Raw genomic sequence first — 18,487 nt, 5'->3', positions numbered from 1 at the left:
AACAAATTATTTTTTTTAATTGCGCAATAGTAAAAAAATATCATTTTCAATGTATTCCTATTTAAAAAATATACTTAAAAATTTTATACAACTAAAATATAATTACTTTTCGACCGGCAGATTACGCCATCACAAATTTAGACCATGTTTTTTTTTTTTTTTTTTTATTATTATATATTTTTTTTGTTTTTTTACAATAAACATAATAATAAAACAGAGTATTAAAAAAATAAAGCATAATTACATATCAATGAAATACATATTTGTTCTAATGATTTGAAGATAATAAATTGAACATTGAAATAACGGAGGCAAATTTTTAAGAGATACTAGCATTTTAAATCACATAAATTTTTGTGACTTTTTTCTTTATTTCTACGTAAAATTATGCCTTCGGTAATACTTTAAAAAACTGTAATTGAAATATTTTAGTTGAAACCTTTTTTTGTAGAATCGTTTTCTCCTTTTTAAGATAAATTTGGTTGGTAATATTCAATTTCTAACAATATCTTATTTTGGTTTTTATTACCTTTATACCGGCCCTCACCGGTACCGGTATAAAAACAATACCGGCAATAAAAACCTAAATAAGATATTGTTAGGAATCGAATATTTCAACCAGAATTATCTTCTTTGAAAAAAGGAGAACACAATTCTATAAAAAAAGGTTTTAAATAATATATTTCAATAACTAATTTTACCGAAAGCATAATTTTATGTAGAAATAAAGAAAAGACACAAAAATGTATGTGATATTAAATTAAATGCTTATATTTCTTTTCAAAAACAAAAAAATAAGATTTTCCTTCCGCTATTTTAATGTTCAATTCATTATCTTCAAATCCTTAAAACAAATTGTAGTTCTATATTTAGTCTTTATATGACATTCGAGATACCAAAGTTTAGTCTAAATTTAAAATGGCGTAATCTGCCGGTCGAAAAGTAATTATATTTTTGTTATATAAAATTTTTAAGTATAATTTTTAAACACCTTTAAAAATTATTGTTTTTATCTAATTTACGTTTTTTTTTATTATTGCGCGATTTAAAAAAAACATTCGTTTTAAAATCGTATGATTTCCTAATTTTTCGTGCGTTTTACCCGACTACAGCCTTAATATGCATCCTTCCACTTTCCATTATATTGTATCCCAACTCTACACTAGGCTCTTGGTCCCATAGAGTTAGAAATACGTTAGATGTTTTTTGTTATATGTATTTTTTTATGAATAAATAAATATTATTAAGCAACTTAATTTGTTGCAACACAGGGGGAAAACGTTTCAGAAGGTTATATGGAGATCTAGGCATTTACAGGGCTTATGACCTGTCATTGGCTGGTTAAACAAATTTAGATCTAAATTACTCCCTAGAGAGGAAATCCAGCCGTTTAACAAACATTTGTACACACTCAAAACATTGCTGATTAAACTAACTGGTATAAGAAGAAGTATGAAATATGGGAAATTGTTTTCAGGGATTGCCTAGTTGATGAATTGGTTCAGCCGAATGAATCTCACCCACATGATAAAGGTTTCAGCTCCTTTACTTCACAAAAGTCAACAGATGGAACAGTTGAGAAAATGTGGATGTTTGAACATTGGTAGAATGCAGTAAAAGTGCCCACTTAAACCAGCCAATTACATGTCAAAAGCCATGTAAATGCCTCGACTTCCATATTCCCTTCTTAAATGTTTTTCCTGCCTGTTGCAACAAATTTAGATCTAAATATCTCTCTAGGGAGGAAATCCAACCTGTCTTCAAACATTTGGACATAGTCAAAACATTGTTTATATATTTCACAATCAATATAATTATATTCTAAAATTATTGGTAGTTATTATTTTTTAATTCAAAATTTTTTTCAGCGGCTCAAACGCAGAGCTTTCACTGAAATTACTCTCTTTTAATCTCATTTTTGTTATTTCACAAAACACACCCTCTCGTAAGCTTTTAGGCTGATGATTAGGCTTTTATCGAATGAATGGCACAATCATCAAAATAGATGTTTGGTTTTTTCGCCTTGTAGGAGATTTTAAATTGGATTTTAGAGATCGCTTGAAACAGTACTTCCTTTTGTTCTTTTTTGTAAATACCAGCGTTGGATTTTGTATTTAAATAACATTTTATCCGCCTTCTTGTCTTGTAAAGTATGTAATGATTGCCCGCTTAGGGAAATTTTGATTTTTAATTGTTTAACTTTACTCATCCAATGACAATAAAATAGTTAAATATGAAATCTTTCCCTATTTACTAATTACACGTTTGCATTAAATTAATACTGTAACATAGCGACCATTTATTTTAACAATAAAAAAAGCTCTTGGATGAACATCTATGCTGGCGAGCTCATACTAATGAATTAAGCCGCAAAATATTTTTCAGTCTACACTCACTTAGAAGGTTGCAAAAATTCTTACCCATTAATACTAAACGCACTCTTGTACAAACATTACTACTATCCATTCTAGATTACGCTGATGTTTCCATAACTGATTTAAGCTGTGAGCAACTCGATTAACTTGGACGACTTCAGAATACATGCATAGGGTACATTTTTGGTCTAATATGACCACATTTGTGATTATCGTAAGCAATTGAAATGGCTCAAAATTAGACAGCGGAGAGACTATCACTCCCTCTCACTTCTGTTCAATGTACTTCATAGTCCTAACGCTCCTATATACCTGTGTGAAAATTTTTAACTCTTATCAGTTCATGGTTTACCTCTTAATTCTAATTCTCAAGGCACTCTCTTAATACCCATCCACAATTTCTGTTTCTTCTCTAACTCATATAGTATCCAAGAAGTTGCTATTTGGCAATAAGCCCGCCAATGTACAAATAAAATTATGTACAAAAAGTCAAATAAATAAATATATCCGTAAAAAATATTTATTAAACAAAACTTTAGGATTTTTTTTTTGTTTATAATAAAAAATAAAAAGAGCATTCTACATATTTCGATGAATTAAATATATGCGTTATTAATATGTGGGCAATCATTACCTATTTTACACTACTAAAATGTTATTTTTTAGCAAATTTCAATTTTTATCATATGTTTATGTATTTACAGCCAACTGTGAAATTTACCAAATTGTTGGCAGTTACTGGGTTTCGTCGTGACCGACATCGTCAGACTGGTGGGATACTAGACAAATTTAAATGTATTCGGGGAAACAGGCGTTGTCGAAACGAATTTACGTAAAAATTTTATGCATTTAAATTTTGTACAAAAAAATAGGGGACTTCTTTGCAAACAGACCTCGCTTCCTCTACATGCATAGTTTTTGTCATGCACACGACAATTATTACTACTTTTTACATTTCCATCTTTAGTATTTTTTGAATCTTTTTTAGTCTTCCTCGCATCGTGAATATTTTTAGCCGTTCTTTCGCTCTCCATTCACTCTCTGTGTTCCTTCCATCCTTTATTGATTACGTCGATAATACTTGTCTCAGCCTTACATAATGCACGAATCTCACATTCCATACTTCGCTCTCATGCGTAATGGTCGGCACAAGGACTCCATTGTGAACTGCGATTTTGTTTTTTAAATAATCATCTGAGAGGTTACGAACTATCCCTTTCCAGCGATGGTCTGCATATCTCTCGAGCTAGACATGTGTACCTGCTAGGCTCCTACAGCTGATGCGGATACCAGCCTCCGCGCACGTTCAGATCTGCATCTCGGTCCAGACATGTCCGGTGGGATCCTTCTGGATGTTTCCATGGCGGTAGCGTGAGGAGGACGGGTCGGGGAAACAGGGGCATCGATCCGGGGGGGAGGCTGCGCGCGTTGCTCTCCACCCCTCCCCCCCTCCCACACTGGCGGAAATAAGATGCAACGTGGGTCAATGAATCGCAACTTTTCGAGGGTTCGATATCGCAATAATTCTCTGAAACACATACACAGAAGACGTTTTTTCGTTACCTATACATGAAAGAGTATGGATACTACCCATTGCAGTACCCATCATTGTTCCTTTTAAGTATGCGTGGTATCAAAAGTTTGCGGGCCAGAAAAAGCATTGCCTTGCGTATGATGGCCTTTAAACTTCTGAACGGTTTAATTTATAATCCCACAATTTGGAGTACATAAAATTATATGCACCGAGCAACTATTTAAGAGCTAGGCAACACAGACCATTTGTTCTTCCTGAATGCAGGACGAATTTCCCGTTGATGATACCTGGGGGGAGAATGGTTGGTCTGTTGAACAGCTTACCGAGAGAGGGGGGGGTCTTTTTCATGCTGAGATTACCAGTTTCAGACTCTTCCTCTTTGAGTATGCACAGTATTTTGCGAATTAATGGAACAAGAGTATTTTTTGTCATTTTTTACGTATAGCAACACTCATATGTCAGTTTGACAGTTGTTTAGCGCCAAAAATTATGAGTTGTTCATTAATCTTTTGGGAGCTCATATTGGTGTTGGTGTACTATCTTTTGTTTTTTTTTAAAATTTTTACAATGAAGGACTAATTTTATAAATTGCTTGCATATTAAACAATGTTTTTGAGTTGGTTTAAATCATGGATATCACGCCGAGGAAAATGAAAAAGAATATAACCTTAAGTGAACATACATCAATGGCTCAGAAGGAGATTGCAAATGAATGTTTTGTGAATCAGGGAGCAGTCAGCGAGATTATTAGGCAGAAAAGAGAAACTGGGTCAGTTAAAGCAAAAAGAATTGGGAAATGTGGAAGAAACTGGAAACTAGTGTCCGAGATAAAATATCTTTAATCAAAAATAGTAAGGCAAACCCCAGAAAAACAAGTTACGAACTTCAACGAGATTCGGCAGCCACTGGGGTGATGATACATGACTCAACAGTTCTAAGAAGACTCATTGAGTTTGGAAGAAAAGCAATTCGACCACAAAAGAAACAACTCCTGACGGCACGTATGATGAAGCAAAGGTTCATTTGGGCTAGAAAATATACCAAATGTAGAAGACTGGAGGAAGGTACTGTTTTCAGATGAGACCCACTTTCTCGTGCAGGGATATCGCACAAAATTTGTTAGAAAAAGTGGAGATGAAAAATTTACTGTGGTTATATTGACAAATTGGGGCTGCTTTTCGTATATGGGGATCGGATCTTTAATACCAATAGAAGGAATGATGAATAGCTTAAAGTATAAAGCTCTATTGGAGCAGCACTTAAGTACAGAACTGAGTAAACGTTGTCCTAATGGTGGGTCTGTATTTCAAGAGCACTCAACTCCTTGTCACGTGTCGAAATGTATGCATAAGTATTTCAATGATAAAAAAATAACTCGTTTAGACTGGCCTGGAGATTGACCTGACCTTAACCCTTCAGAAAATTCGTGGTCGATTTGTAAATCTAGGATACAAAATTGGACTGCACCACCAAGATAAATATGATAGAAGCTGTTATTCAGATGTGGTTTCGAGATGACAGAATGAAAGAAAATTGCCGTAATTTAATTGATTCCATGCCAACACGTGTTCCGGCTGTTATAAAAGCAAAAGGAGGACATGCATCCTATTAAATAACAAATATTTTATGATTGTACGTCACCTGTAACTCAAAATATTATTAAAAAACGTATTTTATAATTACAAGAAATTTTATTCCACTAATTCGCACAATACTGTATCATAATGTGTATTAATGACTTATTCGTATTTGTTTGCTATTGTTTTTATGGACTTTATGTTGGACCTTAATAATCTATTTAGGTTTTTTTTCAAACATGTTTTTGTAATTACCTAATAATTTATGTACCTTAACATTTAAAAAAACTATCTTATTTTTACAAAAACTAAAATCCCACCAAGCCATTTTCTGTAGCTTGTTTTCTTCATTCAAATGAAGCAGGTACATCAGTGAATGTTCTGGCATTAGATAATGTCTACCTGTAAAAGCCCACCTTTATCTTTTTAAAAAACGTTGTAAAAAACCAAAGCGAGCCATCAAACTGAGGATTCTATTTATCTTACCCTCGTATCAGCGCATTCTCTGGGGTTGTGAGTGTGAGGTGACAAAGTTAAGCCAGATAACTCGAGCGCGCTCGGTCGCAAAATATCACCCGAAGACTCCTCCTACTAGGAGATTTAACTCTAACGCTATGTTATCTCGCGTACAGAAAATCTCTTCCACTTTATTTTCCATTTAGGCGCATTCCCTTTTTTCTCCTGTTCTTAAATTTGCAAATGAATGTTTATGTGTTGACAGCTTTAAGAGTATGCGCGATTTGACTTTTCTTCATACCATAGTGGTCCCGTGTTTTCTCACTGGATTATGGCACTAGACCGGTGATTTTTTTATACACTATACTGCCGCCATAAGCATAAAGACAGTTGTTTTTAATAAAATCACAAAATGAGCTGAATATCAGGTTGTACAAAAATTTCAAACCATTTGACAGATGAGGGTATTCAAGCTAACTTAGAAATCTCTACTAAAAACGCATAAGTAGTTATTGATGCCAAAATAAACTACAAATAAAATCCTACGTACCTAAATAATAGCGTAATTCAAAACCGTCTCTAAATCTTGCAGATTTCAATTATACTACTTAAGACCGCAAACTTAGCATTCTCCATTGAGTTGGTGAAGCATTATTAGAAATCTCACAATTATTTTTCAAATTTTTCGCAAACATCTCAGTAACTCCTTCAATAGAGATTTCCAAGTTTCCTTCTAATAATAGCAATGAGCAGTAAAAAAAGTATTTCAGTGCGAAAAACTATATAATGTTTTTTTTAAGCAATTACACAATATCTAGAGATCCATAAGCAAAAATTAAGTTTACATATGACACACGCAAGTTGTATGCATCAGAAAGAATGAGAAAGTTTAGCGCTACGTGAAATTGAATATAAAAAAATGTTTTTTCACGCGCGGTAAAAATTGGAGCATCGAAATGTACTGTAAAATTTCTTGAAAATGTATTTTTTTTTAAAAATAAAAACTTGAACGACGTCACCAGTTCATATACATCATCCAATGATAAATGAGTTATGAATGATTTCCGGTTTACGGTAAGTCAACGGTCCAATAGTCAGAATTGACCGAGAAGAAGCCGAAGAGAACTTGAGACGTCACTTGCGGAGTAATTTCAGAAATACAAAACTTTAAAAAAATCATAGCGTTGTTAGAGCATCGTCGCCATAAACTGGAAAAAAAAATCTGCTTCTGACGCATTTTTGCCTTTCAGGAAGTAAAACTTCAAAATACCACGAATTTTCTGAAAAAATGTATCGTATTATCAGTAATACGATACATTTTTTTCATACAAATTTAAAAAAACATTTTTTCTTAGTTTCATAATCTAATAGTTTAAAAAGTAGTTTCGTATTTTTTCGCAAGATGGGGGTTGAACTTAATTTGCTGTGGCAACACTGTACCGATTTTGACAAATAGGCTCGCGTTGGAAAGGTGACATTTCAAACAATATTTTTAACGAAAATAAAGCTTCATTTTAATCAATCGTGTAAAAGTTAGTCCATTTTGAAAATGAATGTGTCGAGCGAGGAAATTCGTGGTATTTTGAAGTTTTACTTCCTGCGCCTAAAAATGCGCCACAAGCCCGCAGGGCCTAAGCAGATTTTTTTTACAGTTTATGGCGACGGTGCTCTAAAACACGTGTAGCACAACAATGATTCAAGCGGTTTCACATTTTCACACCGGATTTGGAAAGTAAGAGTTGTAAAACTATGCTGGATGTTAAGACAAACTATATTTATCGTTGTTATGCGAAGAATGAATGTCCGCTTATTCAGCAACACATCTGTATAAGAGAGAGCACGAAGATAGAACTCATAACAAGGTAGACAGAGACGCTGTTCTGTGGCGGGTGTTCTATAAAACAGATTCAGTCTTCAGTCGGTTGATGAAAGTGATAAGGGACGCACGCGCGTAATATGAGAGGCGTATTTATGATTTATTAATGTATCTTTTTTCTCTCTTTCTAGTGGCTAGTGCTAGTGGTAACACGATGTTACATCACCGCGCGCAAAGGGATTATTTACCATAGTCTTTTAAAAGTTATATTGAAAACCACGCATATAAATAACTACCGAGAAAATTATAAACTTGGTATACAAACAAAAAAAAACATCGCTTCGTTCCCCGTAAGGGCAAGCAGAGAGGATAGAACGCCATCTCACTCTGTCTTTGCATACTGTACATTCATATACCTTCATATATGCACGAATGCCGATTATTCCGACTTTTGACATGTCCATCTTCAAATATTTGTTGATTTGGTTCAGTCGTGCCATGTCTTTCTCGGTCTTCCTCTATTTCTGCATCCATCAATATTTGCATCGTAAATCTTTTTAGCCGTCCATTCGCTCTACATGTCCAAACGTACGCAGAGCTCCTTTCTCGATTTTGTCGATAATGCTTATCCCGGCCTTACGTAATGTACAGCTCTCGACATTTGTGCATCTATCGAACATAGTTTTACCACACATTCCCCAGAGGGATCGCATTTCGACAGTATTCAGCCTACTTTCATCCCTGTTTGTCCAAGTCTATACTTTTTTTCGTTGGTATATCTATTTCAAAATATAAGAAATGAAAAGTGTACCGTATCTATAGAAAATATAATTTGCATTATGTCAATCAACAATGAGGAACTTCAGTGCTACGGGAAATTAGATATAAAAAATGTTTTCTTATACGCGGTAAAAATTAGAGCAATTTATTTTAGTTTCTTGAAAATTCTTTCTCGTTTTATGGATGCACGTATGTTTTTTTTTTTTTTAAATTATTTCTTTTAAATTTTTACACAACAATTGATGTGAAAGTATGTACAATTATGTATAAAATAAATAATACACTGACACTCCGGAACGTGCCTGTGGACCAGTGGAGTGCCTACATCCATAAATAAAAATATACCTATTGTATAAACATTTTCATTTGCAAACTATTTATTTGTATTTTGTATTGGATTAAATAAATAAATAAATTATAGTTTTTCGAAAATATGTGAAATAAATTATAAACACGGTTTCAATAAAAATGAACTACTTTGAATGGCGTCACGAGCTCTTGTGAATCAACCAATGATAGAATTTTGTTATAGATTTCCGGCTTACGTAAAGCCAATTCACCAATTAGCAGAACTCACCGTAGAGAACTTGTGACGTCACAGGCGGAGTAATTTCAAAATTGCAAAACTGTAAAAAATCATGGCGCTGATAATACAAAATAGATATGCATATATTTATATATTTTTTAATTGGCTTAATTCGATAGTATAACGACAAATAATAATAAAAAACACTGAAATTCATCATTAAATGTGGGGTAAGCTGGAGATCTGCTCCAAAAACATCGCAGGATATTTTCGAGGTTGATAAAAAATAACACTGCCGTTTCAAATTGCCGTTCGTTAGAAGTCGCGCCATTAAAAAATAAAGTAAATGAACATTAGATGAAAAAATCATGCTTGAATGTATAACTAAAATATAAGTCCTTTTGACCGGCAGATTACGCCTCTTGAAATTTAGGCTTAACTTAGGTACTTTAATACTCGTATAAAAATGTAGAATAAAAATTTAAATATTTAGCGATTTAAAGATAATAGTTTTTTTTTAAAGTTGTCGATGCAAAATTTGATATTTTTGTTTTTGAAAAGAAATACAAACATTTTAAATCACACAAATTGTGTGGTATTTTTCTCAAATTCTATTGTATATTATGCCTTCAATAACTGTTTAAAAAAATTAAAACATTTCTGAAATTTCACAACCTATATTTTTTTTTTTTCTTCCGCATAATAAACAAATGTTAATAATAAAAATAATGTGGCCTCACTTGGGTTACCCGTGCCGAGGACTCTTGATAATATACTCGTACTTAAAAAAAAACTTTTTTTAAGAATAAACAGAGAAGACTAAGATAATTAGATAATTATACAGAGATAATTAACAAAATTTTCTCACAGTTTTATACACTACGTATTTATGTTTATATTTCATTTTTGTGTACCTATATTAATATTAAAAAACGCACATAAAAGAACAAAAACATAATATTTTTCTTTAATGAATTGAACAAAGATAATGAAAAGTACATTTAGGAATATAATATATTTAAGAAAGAAGTGAAAAGTTACATCTATAATTCTTCTTTATGTAACACTGATTAAAAACATCGTTTATATATTTTTGTAATTTAATATGTTATCCTAAAAATATTATTAATTAAAATAAAATCAACTATTGTAAGACGTCACTCCCCATTATGTACACAAGAGTTGTTTATTTCTTTTACGTAATGGGAAACGTTAATGTAAATAGATGTATTTGATTAATGTAAAAAAAACTGTATTTAGTTGTGTTATTGTATTTTTATTTGTCATTAATAAAAAATAAAAAAAATACTAACGAGGAGAAAAACAGAATCTCAAAATTCATTGTACAAGGGTTGAAGCTGTACAATGAGTTACCTGAAGGAATAAACGAGATAAAAAAGATCGAAATATAAAAAATAATTTGAAAAATATCTTATTGAGAAGTTTTGATAAAAAATAGTAATGTTATTAAAAGTTTATATTAGTTCTTAAGATGTTATGAACTAGCTTAATAAAGCATAAATAAATAAACTCAGTTAATTAAGTCAACCGGCCACTTATTATTATTTTTATTTTTTTTACTTAATTTTTTTTGCTATCTTACAATTAACATAATAATAAAACAGAGTATTAAAAAATTAAGCATAATTAAATATCAACGAAAAACATATTAATAGAAAAATAGTAAACAAAAAAATCCCACAAAGGCATGGCCTGTTCGTGGGTATACAAGAAAATGTCAATGAATTTTTGCTCCTATAATAAACAATGGACAGTTATAATATTTTTGTATAACATAAGAAAGAAAAAATAAAATATTCTGTAAAAGATAATATGGTATTTTTTTATAGTAATTAAAAAAGGAAATAAAAAATATTTAAAAAAACACAAAAATATTCCTTATTATTAAAGGGCAACAAAATAAATCATAGAAATAAAGAGTTCATATCTTTAGTTTGAATCCAGGATAGTGCATGTTTTTTAAAAGAAGGAAAATTTTGTAAGTTTGGAATCAATGAAATATTATCAGTAAAAAAAGAATTAAAAATTTTTGGGCCTATAAAATATGCATGTCTCTGTGCGAACCTAAAATATTAAGTCCATTTAAATTTCTGAGGGGAGTCCAAACGTCTCTGTTATTTGTCCTCAGGAATTAAAAAGCGTTCACACGAGGACAATTCTGTCCTGTTCCAGCATCGAACCCATACTGTCCTCGTGTGAACAGAAATTTGAAGCACAGGACAACGAACCGAGACATGCTAAAGATAACGGGCAGGCTATCTCCGCGGGAAAATGGATTACCCACCACCGCGGAAGGCCGCATTGTCCTCGTGTGTAGAGCTTGTGCTCTGCATCATTGGGTGCGTGGAAGTTGTGGTGATGTTTTATTTTCCAATTGCAGATTGTTGCGGCTCCAGCTGTTGCGGGCTTAGCGGTCGGCATCGGTGTCCCGATCCTTCTCTTCTACGTGTACGGCGTGGTGCCGGTATCGTTGTGCAGATCGGGGGGCTGCGGAGTCTCGACGAGCCCCAGAGGAGGGGTCCGCTTTGATTTCGACAAAGACGAGCTTCCAACTAGAACTCACGGTGAGGATTAGCTGCCAATCATCTATATTATTATTCCTCTATTCAATGCAGGCCCCGTTGCTGTCCACAATAAGTGGTGCTGGTTGCGTAATTTTGAATTACAAATTTCGATCGTTTGCTAACCTATCTTTTTAATCGAAAACGATTTGATATTTATTTTATAAAATTTGTATTTGAAGCACTAACTTTGTGTTTATTCATTATAATAAAATTAATAAAAAAAGCTTTGTTTTTTACAACTTTTTTTTCTACCTTATTAAGCGATTTTTAATTAATAAATTCTATCCTATTTTATTTTTACAGTCCTAACTAAATATTACATTATCGATACATATGGAGCCAATATGTTAAGTGCTTTTGTCATCTTGTTCTTTTAATGACGGGAAGTGTGAAGTGAGATGGATACGATCTTTGAAACTGGACAGGAGTGGACTAAAGGAAATATTGTTTATTTGGTTATTTATTATTTTTTCTTATTTATGAATCGCTATTTTAATTTCTAAGATTTTCAAGTTGTGGCGCAGATAGGCGCCGTGGCGCAGTTGGTTGGGCGGCTAACCGAAAAACTGGCGTCGCGGGTTCGATTCCCACCAGTTGCAAGCAAAAAAATCCAATATATATTTTTTCTCGATCGGTCTGGGTGTTGTGGTGTATTTTTCGTTACCTCCTTCTATATCGGCTTATAGGGTTATTCCTTTAAAAAAATGTATCTTGATAAATAAGCTCATGTAGTTTTGAAACCGGTAGGTAGAAAAAAGAGGAAAAAAGTGGTTAAAAACGAAGTTGTTTTATATTTTTTTTTCGTGTACAATTTTTGTGTTTAAAAAAAAAAAAAAGTATTTCCTCACTGGGGGGTGCCGAGGGAAACATTTTACATTACTTTCAACATGCCCTGAATACATATCAAATAAAATTTTATTTTTAAAATGTATCCTATAAAACTTAAAAATAGAGAGGGATAATTTAGGGAATGGACTGTATTGTTAGGGGTTGGAAGATTGCACAACTCCACTAACCTGCTGATGATGAGGTGGGACGTGATGCTGAAAAACCTGATGGAGAAACTGGCGGTCTCACGATGCTGGCAAAGCTCGTATGCAGATGGCGGTCTGAGTAGACGCTGGCACAGCTCGGTTTTTGTAATTTGTTGGGGGCCCTTTGAATGTTATTTGTATACTGAAAATAAAACATTCTTCGGGCACTCACATGTAGAACTATTGCTATGCTGAGTGCGCCAGGAAATGGGAAGGACGGGTAGGTAGATATAAAGTATAGTTGATAGTTGGTCCGATCAAACACTACTTTAACCAATGTTAGTAAATATCAATATATATAACCACTTAATGACTTTTTATGTCTACCGGTTTCGAGACGTGCCCGTCTCTTCGTCAGGACACTCACTGCACCAAAATGCAAATGCTAAAATACACTTTCACCTTTACCATCACCATTTTTTTACAGTATAGTATTTATGAAAAAATGCATAAATTACAAGCAGAGTTAAAGGGGATGCAACACACCACATTAATAAATAAATATAAAAAAAGAGGTTAATAATATTCAGTGGTGTGTTGGAGAACCGACTGGGCAGGGGGTGCGGAAGGAGAGGGGCTAAAATGTTGAAAGTCACACAATTGGTTAGTTTTTAAATAAAAAAGTGGGCTAAATTGAAATTATATTTTTTTGATAATTTTTTTGTGGGAATATTATTTTTCAAAGATTTTCTAATGTGAAACACCTCCATGTTGTTTCAATGAAGTCCCTTTTTAGTATTTGATTGTAAAATTTTAACTTCTGTATCCTTATGTAAACCCGTGATTTGAATTTATGAGATGATTGGCAAACTATGAAAAATTATTATTTCTACATCTCATTTGTTCTTTAATGCAAATATCAAACCATTAGTTAAAATGTTTGACCACAAAGTTAATGCTTTGAACATATATAATAATAACTTTTTTATCTATTTGGCCTGCTCCACTCATTAATCTGTGCGTGAATAAATATAATATATCTGAATATTTTTCGTGATTACTGTAGCGTTTTTTTGAGTGGCAGATTCTTCTTTATTGCCAACTTTTCAATCGCTCCGAACAACAAAAATACATTTTTAGGCCAAATGTACTGAAAGTTACCTCCTAGTTATTTGGGTTATGTTAAAGAATTACTTTTGATCAACGTAGTCTTTCATGCAGCACTTTATTTTTTAATTCATAAACCAACTAGTTTCGGCGACAATGTATTAAACTGAAAATGAGCAACAATTAGATCTCGATATATTTCATGACTCGGTATGGCAGCACCAAATAAAGTTAAATGTAGTTTTGTGAAAATTATTTATATTTCAATTTCTATTTTTTTGTTTTTTTTTATGTGTATAAATAACTTGCAAAGCCATTATTGATGTTCTAAAATATTCATCCTATACATTTACATATACATACATACTACATAATACATACATAATATGTATGTGATTACTTACATATAGTTAATTTCTTGTTGTTTTTAATTTAGAGTTTTAGACCGGAGCGTTCTTAACAATTTTACATCAATCGATAAGTTAAATTAGTTGAAAATTCAAAAAATCATTAAAATCTGTTAGCATTTGTCTCAGTCAATCCTATTTTTGTTATGACAAATTTTTTAGACAAAAACAGGGCCTACTGATCAAGACTCCTACGAGTTCAGTTTATGCAGATATTGTTGTTAATGAATAAAGAATGAAAATTTTGCATTATTTATTTAATTAATCAAATGTTATTTTTCAGACGCCGGTAGTCCAGATGGCTTGAATGCCAGTCCCAACGGAGCTAGCGGGGTCGGAGGAGGGGCGGCGGGGGGCTCACCGGGGGGTAGCGGGGGTCCCAGGAGCTTGTCAACTCCGCCCCCTATCCCGGAAAGACTGAGCGCACGTCACAGGTAAAATATCAATGTAACACATGTTCATAGTCACCTCAGTGAACCAATATGTCAAGACAGATAGCCGCACGTTGAAAATAGTCATTTTGAGTAACTTAAATAAGTTTTCTAATATAAAGTAGGTTTGGAAGGTAAGAAATGAGTTCATAGATATGATTTATTCATGTTATTGACAAGTTTCATATTATTAAAGGAAATGTGTTTTGGCGCTACATATTTGCACGAGCTCGGTACACAGTAAATAGCGGCAACTTAAAATAATTTTATTTATTTATTTTACTTTTTGTACATAATGTTATTTGTACATTGGCGGGCTGGCAAATGGCAATTTCTTCCAACCAACCAATAAAATAAAAGTTTTATTTTTATAATTCAAGTTACAGAACATATTCAATAGAAAAAAAAAAAAGATTAAAAAGTTAAAAATTTATAAAAATAGAAATAAATGTATTTGTTTATAAATTACCTTAAATCAAAACTATTACTCAATGGGAAAAAGCGGAAAGAGGAAAAAGGAAAGGAGGAGAGATTAAGGAAGAGAAAGGAGATGTTTCTTCAGACGTGATTTAAACAGAGATAATGTAGTAACATCTTTGATGGTGGATGGGAGATGATTCCACAGTCGAGCCGCATGGACACTATATGAGTCAGAGAAGAAAGAGGAATTGTGGATGGGTATTAAGAGAGTGCCTTGAGAATGAGAACGAAGAGGTAAACCATGAACTGATAAGCGTTGAAATTTTTCACACAGGTATATAGGAGCGTTAGGACTATGAAAATAATGCTCTAAAAATAATGCTCTTTAGCAAAACAAATATCAAAATATTACAACGTTGCAGCTTTTTGCCTATTGAATATCTCAAAGAAAGGAAAGAGATAGAGCAAAATACGTGATGGAATATGTCGATAGATGCCACTCATAGGAATATATTGAGCCATGTTACGCTAAACGGCTGTAACATTAGTTGCGGTTATTTGCCTCTGCAAGTTAGTAAAATGCTGCAGCGAGTAGCGCATTTGTTATATGTCGTAAACAATATTCACTATAGGGCGGTTTCCTATCATGCTTCACCGGGAATTAATATTGTATAATTCCTACTTTTCAGACTCGAAGTTACTGCCGATGTTGTGTCAGCCTTGCGACTTAGTCTCTCGTCTGAAGCAGCGAGCTTATCTGAACCCATTCCACCCGATGACGCTTCTACCCGAGCTCTGGCTGGGTCTCTTAGGGACTATAAGGTATTCATTCATGTTATTTTTTTTGATCAAAACGATTCTCGATTACTAAGTCAATTCTGATGAAAAAATTGCAAATGACCAATTTCTTTTATGTTTCAGCAAAATCAGTCAGAGACTGTTTCATATTCAGCTGTCGGAGAGGATGGTGCGTCGGAACGTGTTCGATTTGACGATAATGTCTCGATCATTGGCCCTTCCAGCAATGCCGACTTTTTGCCAGATACTCTTACCGATAAACACAGCATTTGCAGCTCCCGGTCATTCAGAAGCTTGGGCAAGAGCTCGATCACAGAAGAACTTTCCGAAAGTTTAGACAAGTCTAGTATAGGTAGCGGCGCTCGTAATATCATATTCGAAGAGAATCTAGATGATACGGAAGATGTCCACGACTCCCCGAAATCTCACAGAAGCAATAGTCAATCTTCTCTCCCGGGCGCGAAAAGATCCATCTCGAAAATTCCTATCAAGTTGACCCACAAACATTTTACTTCATTTGAAGAGGACGTTGTTAGTAAGACACCGCCAGAAATTGCCAAATATCTCGAAAGGACAGACAAAGTTGTAAATATAAGAACCAAACAGAATAGATTTATTTATCCACCAGACAGAGTTGTCATTTTAGCGGGATATATGGATGTGAATAATGCTCAGAGTACTGCGCCTATTTCTGCAGAAACTACAACAGTAGATTCCCCAGAATCTTCCGTTACTCCAGTCAACGAGGTCGAAATGAGGAAGCCATCTGCTGGCAGTTGGCAAAAATCTCCTGACCACGATATTGAGTCCGGGCGAGAGCTTCCTAAACGTCCCTTGTCTAAAGTTGCCATGCTTCGGAACATATTCTTCCACGGTAGCTCGGTAATTGACGGAGAACCGGTAGAAGACGACCCGCTCAAACCGAGCACAGGTGAAACTTGTAGCCAGAATCCTGCCAAGGAAGACAATAATGAAGTCGATGAATCTGTTACCATCGCAATAGAAGAGCTCAACGAGCCGTAGACGAAAAATTGCATAAAGCCTCGACGTTTTGTGTACGCTCATTGGCTTATCAAGCAACGAAGTCCTTAAAACTATGTAGTTATCCGATATCAGACTGATAGTTTATTTCTTTATAAGAGAACCATAAAATTGATATTTATGTATAACTTTTGTATCTGACCTCCATCGGCGTGTTGTTGTAATTTGTTTTTATTTTATTAATACGAAACTTTCCATATTCACCATTATTTAATCTGTGTAATAGTCCTGAATGTCTCTAGATGGATGTTGTGTGTAATGACCGATAACTTATTTTGAATATCTATCCAATAAATGTCTAAATGTTTAATCACTGATCGTCATAATTAAATACTTGAACTACCATGCTGTTATGTCAGTCTCCCACGTGTAAACTTGCTTATATTCAGTTTGTATCACGAGCTTGGATCGGCTTCCTGGAAGCATCGAGCTGTTATATATTCCTTAGTAAGGAGAACTGTGTTTAGAATGTGACTTGCTGTACGTAGAATGCTGTCACCATTTTAGGATCGTCTTATACATAATAATATGTGTATGATTTTCTTACTTTGCCAAATTGATGTGCTCATTTTCCAATAAAAAATATATGTGTCTTGTATTTTAGTATCCTAAAATTTCACAAGATCGACTACACATATTCATGATTATTGACGTTATTTAACACTCAAACTTGTTTATGATTAAATATGTATGTGTAATTATAATTATTATAATCATCTTAACTTTACTGTATTATGATGCATCACGGGTGTGAAACATTTTGAACATACCTTGAGCGATAAAACGAGTTTATTGCATTTGTGATAATGTTTATTCTGTGTATTTATGCTTAAAACTTTGTAACTTTTCTAATGCGTCTATCGAATTATAAAATAACCCGATACATTGTATTATAATATTGAGATTTTTTTGCAAATTGTAGTATTGTCTCTAGTTGTTAAATAAATGTGTATTCAAAGAAGGAGTATGTTTTATTTTACCTAGTTAGCTATATCGATTTCATTACCATAGTGATATAATGAAACTCGCTTGTCGCAAGATATTGCTACTATGCTAGTCATCTAACATGGGAATGGGCGGAGCCACGTGGAACGTGGTGACCTGAAATGTGCCAAAGGTAAATCACTCAAATTCAGTGCTCCCTAGCTATACAAAGTATTTCTTTACAATAAACACCATCTCTACAATCACTGTTACCAACATGCGCACGCGTCCGCACTAGAGATGGAAAAACCACCAGTCTGACTACTGCTCCAGTTTCTGGCTCCAGGTTGTAAATCCAGAACCAAGACAGTCCGCTGCTAGCGACAGCAGGACCCTGTAATCCGTCGTGTGACGAATACAGGGATGTATGCCAGGCCATGACCTTCACTTCCGCACCTTTCATAAATTCCATCATTCCGCCGAGCTATGATTGTTCTGTGTAGGTATCTCCAGATATTCAAATCTCAAAATACATTTTTTTTCAAATCATATTCCTGATAATAAATGTGTTTCGGAATGCACAAAAAAGCTTGAGGGACCGCATGCGGCCCGCAGGCTCAGGTTAAGTATGGCTGACATAGATTCTAAATCTGTTTATGAAAGGTGCGGCTCAAACCAATACTAGATAATATTTGTAACACATGAGTGGTATTAATAAATGATTCGGTCTGAAATT

General features: G+C 33.7%; 1 protein-coding gene across 1 annotated transcript in view; it reads left to right on the top strand.

Moving 5' to 3' along the window:
- Window positions 1-17,785, top strand: part of LOC148275512 (E3 ubiquitin-protein ligase RNF19A-like) — a 192,353-nt gene extending 174,568 nt beyond the window's left edge. The window contains exons 10-13 of the mRNA XM_088235585.1: window positions 11,466-11,649; window positions 14,421-14,571; window positions 15,678-15,810; window positions 15,910-17,785. Of these exons, the coding sequence (XP_088091711.1) occupies window positions 11,466-11,649; window positions 14,421-14,571; window positions 15,678-15,810; window positions 15,910-16,809 (1,368 nt within the window). The 3' untranslated portion in view covers window positions 16,810-17,785. The remainder of the gene's footprint in view (window positions 1-11,465; window positions 11,650-14,420; window positions 14,572-15,677; window positions 15,811-15,909) is intronic.
- The last annotated feature ends 702 nt before the right edge of the window (window positions 17,786-18,487 follow it).

The sequence above is a fragment of the Micrasema longulum genome, unplaced genomic scaffold (genome assembly GCF_059751315.1).
Source record: "Micrasema longulum isolate JH-2025_06_02 unplaced genomic scaffold, ASM5975131v1 h1tg001408l, whole genome shotgun sequence".
NCBI classification, from domain to species: Eukaryota; Metazoa; Arthropoda; class Insecta; order Trichoptera; family Brachycentridae; genus Micrasema; species Micrasema longulum.
This window is presented reverse-complemented; position numbering and strand designations above follow the sequence as displayed.